General features: G+C 37.9%; 2 protein-coding genes across 7 annotated transcripts in view; one reads left to right on the top strand and one right to left on the bottom strand.

Annotated features, from left to right (window-relative positions):
- The first annotated feature begins 210 nt into the window (after positions 1–210).
- On the top strand, positions 211–4,691 carry rsl24d1 (ribosomal L24 domain containing 1). Its single transcript, NM_001200857.1, is given in 6 exon segments — positions 211–356; positions 1,757–1,870; positions 2,008–2,080; positions 2,930–2,993; positions 3,186–3,271; positions 4,097–4,691. Coding segments are annotated over 6 exon segments (486 nt in total). The 5' UTR covers positions 211–275; the 3' UTR covers positions 4,165–4,691.
- A 1,993-nt stretch (positions 4,692–6,684) lies between these two features.
- myo9ab (myosin IXAb) overlaps positions 6,685–6,792 on the bottom strand; it is a 110,112-nt gene continuing 110,004 nt past the window's right edge. For all 6 annotated transcript variants that reach the window (XM_017484984.3, XM_017484985.3, XM_017484986.3 and 3 more), the window contains one exon: positions 6,685–6,792. This exon is cut by the window's right edge and continues 57 nt beyond it. The gene's annotated coding sequence lies outside the window, so the exon portion shown is untranslated.

The raw sequence follows: 6,792 nt of genomic DNA on the forward strand, positions 1-6,792 counted from the left end.
ATCACTACTCCTTTTATTTTATTAGGTTTTTTTCCACTACTATTTTATTATGTTATTAATGTCGTTTTAAAACCTCCAGAGACGGAATGAAGCTGTGTGGCTGAAGCTGTGATTCCACTCCTGCATTACAGAGGGCGAAAAAGATCTTAAAAAAAAAAAAAAAAAAAAAAAAAAAAAATCTAAACACCGGAAATGACGCAAACCCACTTCCTTTTCAGTGTCCATGTCGAAACCATAAACACATGGGCGATTAACAGAATAATTATTTAGTCACAATGCGTATTGAAAAGTGTTATTTTTGCTCCGCACCGGTCTACCCCGGACACGGGATGATGTTTGTTCGCAATGACTGCAAGGTAATCGTTTCTTTACTACATCTGGCTGTGAAACATGGAGGAAGAGATAAAGGGGCCATTTTCCCGTCGAGGGAGAGAAGCTTTAACACACGCAGGAGCCTCGTGATGTATATTATATCAGATGAACAGTAACTAGTGGTGTCCCAACAAGCTGTTTTGTGTAATGGTCAGTGTGCTAGGGCTATTCTGCTCTATAGGTAGTTGTTTACCTGGCTGTCGGATTATCTCGTGTAGTAGGAGATCTTTCACGGCGACGTGACGTCACCACGAGCTGGCTTAAGAGCCTATACAGTAGAAATAATAAATTACACCTGCCTGTCTATCGAGTAGTAATTTCATCTGGTATAGTGGTTATTTAAGCCTTTTTCCATAGACATGACATAAAGGTGGGGAAGCAACATTCATGTCTTCATTCAGGTTCACTTGTCCTTTATCATCACATTCAGGGGAAGTTTTAATATTTTTTATTTTTCACATACATAGTTATATACAGTATATAGCCGGCAGTGAAATGAAAACCTGGCCTACTCGTCCTTAGACTGTGCATTTCAGTGACTCATTTAAAAATAAGAAATAATTGTATGGGAATGTGCAAAAGAAAAGGGAAAAAAAAACCCCAGGGATGTACAGGATATGCGAGTATGTTATGTGTAGTTACAATACAAAGTGCAAATGTATCAAAGAATTTTTTTTTTTTTAACATGAAGAATACAGGACAGTTAGGTTATTAGGTGATATCTATCAAAGAAATAAATATTAAATAGCATTGTCTCAGTCAAACACTACCAACTGCTTTTTTTATTGGTCCAAATTTTAGTTGCTAGGCAGATTTTACATCACACGACCAATCATCGCAGACTCTGAAGTTGTGTAGGATTGCATTTTCATTTTCAGAGTTGATTAGCCTACAAGCAAAATTCACAAAACGATAGTAAAAAGATTTGGGTTTTTTGTTTTGAGAATTTTTTGGCTTGCAGTTCTTGGGAGTTTTATTTAATATTAAAGGCATAAGATGCACCTCACATTGTCTTGTTCTTGTCCTTGTACAAGAACCTCAGGTTCCACACCATACGATACGATATTTGATCTGATTTCTATTCTTTAGTCAAGGATTGAATATTTCACCATACCCCTGAATCGATATGTGACTGGCTTTATTAATAATCTAGACTAGGCCTACAGTTAATTCACAAATACTGATGTAGAGAAGGAGTGGTTTAAGTGTCAGTGTTACTGGAAAATCACCTTGCTAGTCTATTCAATTATTTACTCATTTAAAAATATTTTTAAAAAAATTTGACACACCAGTTGTCTGTTGTTCTTCAGTAGCATTACACCCCTCGTCCTTCTGTACTGCCGTATACACAGCACTCCAACATGGGATTTTGTTTCTCTTGCAGGTGTTTAAATTTTGCAGATCAAAATGTCACAAGAACTTCAAGAAGAAGCGCAATCCAAGAAAGACCAGGTGGACCAAAGCGTTCAGAAAAGCTGCTGGCAAAGAGCTGACAGTGGTATGTTGTTTGTTTTAGACAGTCTCCGAGGCATGGTCCCCAAAAACAGCACACGCTCATTACCTGCCTTGTTTAGCACTTAAAAAAACGAGAAATGAAGGTCATCCTCGTCATGTAGTGTGTTTGTGTGTTTACAGGATAACTCACTGGAGTTTGAAAAGCGCCGAAATATTCCTCTTAAATACCAGAGGGAGTTATGGAACAAGACAGGTAATCATTAATGTTTATTCCACAGCGCTGTTGAATTCTCAAATCTGATTGGTCAGAAGGTGTTGATTTTAAAGTTCTATAACAGCAGTGCTGGCTGTAATTCAAATCCCAGGTTTATATTAAAGCGCTCAGCTTAAAACATCGTTTCTGTATTAACAGCTTATACAGGGACTCGTCCAGCGGACGCTCTACGTAATCTAAGACGAATAATAAACGGGTTTTTTGTTATGTAATGAAAGAAAACGTCTGATTGTTGAGACGGTGCCGTTTTCTGTGAGGAGATGTGTATTTAACGTTTAATGAAGGAGTCTCCCGTGTCCTTGCTCTGTAAAGCTGTAGGTTTTCTGCCATGAGAGTCTTCAGCACTTTGATTTTTGGGATTTCTTGGTAACAAGAAAGACGAGCTGCATTTATAATCTTTGTTTTTTTGTTTGTTTACTGCCGTTATAATTTAAAAGATAACATAAACTAACACCGATGTTCCTCAACATTAAATGTAGCTGTTAACATATACAGTATACTATACTATAAATACATGTCATTCTATTATATATATATATATATATATATATATATATATATATATATATATATATATATATATATATATATATATATATATATATAAAATATACAATAAATTGCTGTGGTGTTGGAGGAATAAAGCACTTCAGGACATTATTATACGCTGTGATTGGAAAAAGAACAGTATCACACCGTCCTGCCGTTTTATTATTTTCCTAGAACGGCACACCCCGTCTGTTTTATTCCTGACGGATCAAGTACAGTTGTTTGTGTTCTCTAACAAAGATGCATTTTTGAATAATTGCTTTGTTTTTCTGTTTCCAGTGGAGGCCATGAAGAAGGTAGAGAGCATCAAACAGAAGCGACAGGCTCGCTTTATCATGAACAGGTGAGACTGTTCTGTCTGTGTATGTGTCTGGCTTTTAAAACCTTAATGATTATCACAACGTGGTATTAGAAAATAGGATGCATGGCCAGTGAGAGGTGCTTTATTTCATAGAGGGCAGAAATGTCCAAAATCTATGTTTTTGAAACAAGTTTAGAATGTTTTTTTTTAATTTATCCCCCCCACCCACCCAAGATTGAAGAAGGGCAAAGAGCTGGAGAAAGCAGAAGCCATCAACGAAGTCAAGAAAAATATCCACCTCATCAGAGCATCGCATGCAGGTGAGTGACGTGTGATGTCAGTTTACACGTGCGTTCGGGCAAAAAATACGTGTATACACACTCTCTTAAATATAAAACAGGTTTCCTGTGGACATGGATAAAGCTAAGCTCTGTGTACAGTAAATGTGATCCAACATTATTGCCATGGCTGATTTAAACCTTTATGTAGAGACATGAAGCACTTCTCTAGGTGATGAAACGCGTAGTCGATGAATTACTTGCGAGACCGTCGATTATTAGATAATCGTGCTCATAAATGTACATATGGCTTGCAGAATCTGCAAAATGTTAATACTTTTTTTTTTTTTTTTTTTTTTTAAACTGTAAAAGGAACTGCTGTTATTCTTTCGAATAACTAATTAATACATTTTAGATTTCTGACAGAATTGTTAAGCCATAAACATGTATTTGAGCCTGTAAAGATTTAACGTAATTACACACAGGACTGAAACAAAAAATTTCAAATCATGTTTGGTGCTTCAGTCTCATTTAAGTCTGGTTCTTCTTTATGACTAGTTATGGAGAAAGTACAGTTATCTGCTTCTCTGAATAGTCTGCTGTTTGTTGGACTGTATGCTGTAGGCGGAGTCATTTAAAAAAAAAAAATCTTATGCAGTATGGATTTTTTTTTTCTTTTCGTTTCTGTTTTTTTAAAACATTTCTTATGGTGTTAGAACTAAAACAGTGTTTTTTCTTGTTAGATTATGTAGGTGCGCACACAGGACTGGTCGTTGTATGAACGAGTGTAACGTGCATGTTTTTAAAGCGCTACAGCGGCCTACCGTGATGTGAACATGTGTATTCACTCCCTTTCTCCTTATGTAGGACAAGCCAAAAAGCTGGAGGAGAAGATGGTGCAGAAACTGGCAGAAGACGTGCAAATGGCTGATTAAATTTGTCCCGGCTTGTGATTCGGTCGAACGGGATGCTAAAAAACAACACCTTTTTGTTTGTAAGCTGTAGGCCTTAAAAGTGACCCCCTGAAGAGATTCCTCCTAACCTGTAACTGTCAATAACTGCACTTCAGCTCTCAAAGCCCCTTCGATGTGACGTTCGTGGAAGTCCGGATAAGCTGAAAGACGTTTATTCTATTTGTTGACCGATTTAGGTTTGAATTTTTGCCTAAGTTAAGACTGAGATGGCTGCCGGTGAATGGAATTGAATTTTATGGCATGCTGAAAGGCAGTGATAACACCAAGTTACTGCCAGCTACATTCACAGTTTCGTTGAATTATCTCTGAAAATCACCTTACTGCTTCTTGTTCTATTTAACATCGTGACGATTAAATCCCCCCCCCCCCCCCCCCCCCCCCCCCCCCAAACGAGTAATGACATTTAAACAGTATGACATTCGTAATAAAATACCATACCAAGATGTTTGGTAGCTATGTGCATTTTCATTAAACATTTTAAACATCAATCAACGTCAGTTCTGCCTTTCAGTCATAAAATCCTTATTTTAGAGCTGAGTCCAGTCTGCTACTGGAGTAATGACCACCGTGGAGGTTTGTGGTTTTGACTTCTTGTAGTCTTCCTTGTTAAAATTTCAGTTATTTACCAGAAGTTATTTTTTTAGGAATTTGCCAAACCTGCTGCTTATCATGAAAGTGAGAAAAGCTAGAACTATCGTCACAGCTTTGTGTCACGGGAATTGAAATCGGAACGTGAAGCTTCATGTTCATCGTCACACGAGCTTCGTTTCAGATGAAAGGAATTTAGATCAGCAGGAAGTAAACCTGCATGACATTGTAATCTAGACTAAAAACGGTTCTAATCTCTTGTACAGGTATTTGGTACTCACAAATTAGACAGTTGTAATGATCATGTGATGAAAAAGTTGAAGATGACCTCATTTCTCGTCACTGAACGAGGAGTGATTTTGACAGAAGTTAGTTACACAAACGGCTACACAAACATCATTTCTCCACAGACTTGAGCTTTGACTCAGCAAATATTTTATTCCCAGCTGCTGGAAGGTGAAGAGAACTTTTATACATGTTACAAAAATGTTCAAATTCTTGTAAAAGGAATCCGTTCCTTAAGACCGTTTAAAAAAATTTAAATGCATTATTGAGTGATTTGTTAAAAATATCTCTAGTGGTAAAATATTTTCCTCACTCATTTATATAACATTTTTATATAAATGTGCCACTCTTTGGTGCCAATAATTATGTATCTGCCTGTATGGAGTGGAAACAATTTCAAAACCGTCATACAGCAGAATACATGCAGCTGTAAATATGACTTTAGGTGTTATTAATAGCTCTCAAACTAAAATCTTAGGCGAGTGGGGTCAGTTTATTTAATATTTATCATATTTTTGTAAATCTTATAATTTTTAAAAAATGCAAGTATCCCACACTTCAGAACAAAAGGGCCATGGGGTGGTGCACACCTGATCCAACGTCTCCTACTTAGGCGTAAGTCGAGCCAAGAGTCCAAGGGGTGGAGACAACCGAGTGTGTCACGACTCGGGTCTGCTGTTTTTCGGTAAGGTAACCGTTTCTCAGCTACGTAGAATCTCTTTTGACTTTTGCGAAATATATTTAAAAATTAAACTATCTTGAAATCTGATAACTGTCCATATGGTTAACTAACCAGCTCAGCATTGTTAGTTATCATCAAACTACAGTGGTGCTTGAAAGTTTGTGAACCCTTTAGAATTTCCACCAAGACGATGTGCAGGACTGATCAACAGTTACCGGAAACGTTTTGCTTCAGTTATTGCTGCACAAGGGGGTCACACCAGATACTGTACGCAAAGGTTCACATACTTTTGCCACTCACAAATGTCATATTGACATTTTCGTCTCATTTGAAAATTCCTAGGAGTTCACAAACTTTCAAGCACCATTGTAGATAGTGATTAAAACTAGCCTGTTTTGCATATAAGATGAACACATCATTCAAAATGTTCTCCAGATGAAGAAAATGACTTTCATGCAACAAAATTTTGACTTTTGTCACCACTATAAGCGTGTTCCTGATTGAAGCAATTGCGAGTAATACAACTGGTCCCTTTTATAACGGACCCCAAACTCCCCTGACTTATTTGAGCTATTAGATAAACTTGTGCTCATTTACCAGGTCTGTGCTTGGCCTCCAGACTCTAAAAAGCTCCTGTAGAGCTCGCACATCCTCTGTAGCGTCATGAGCTCTGTAGGATTTTTGGAGGAAATGCTGGACCAGGAAGGGCTGAGAATACTTCTGGAGCATAAACATCTGCTTACTGAGCAGCAATGTATCCAGGTAAGCTGACACCACGTCCTGAAACTCCTTCAGCAGATTAAACTCGGTCATGATTCGCAGCAGAATAGGACAGTCAAACCGTTTACAGTTGTGGCCCACCAGAACTGGTCTGCTGAAGGTTTTAAGGAAGGAGATGAACGAATTAAGAGCCTCTCTTAATGGGACCGTTTGCATTGGCTGTCCGTCTAGAAGCAGTTTCCTGCTGCGTAAGGTCAGGCCGGTAACTCTGGAGGCACCGTAGTCTATAGGGCAGCGAGGTAAAATGTAGACAT

Source organism: Ictalurus punctatus, chromosome 14 (genome assembly GCF_001660625.3).
Source record: "Ictalurus punctatus breed USDA103 chromosome 14, Coco_2.0, whole genome shotgun sequence".
Classification (NCBI taxonomy): domain Eukaryota; kingdom Metazoa; phylum Chordata; class Actinopteri; order Siluriformes; family Ictaluridae; genus Ictalurus; species Ictalurus punctatus.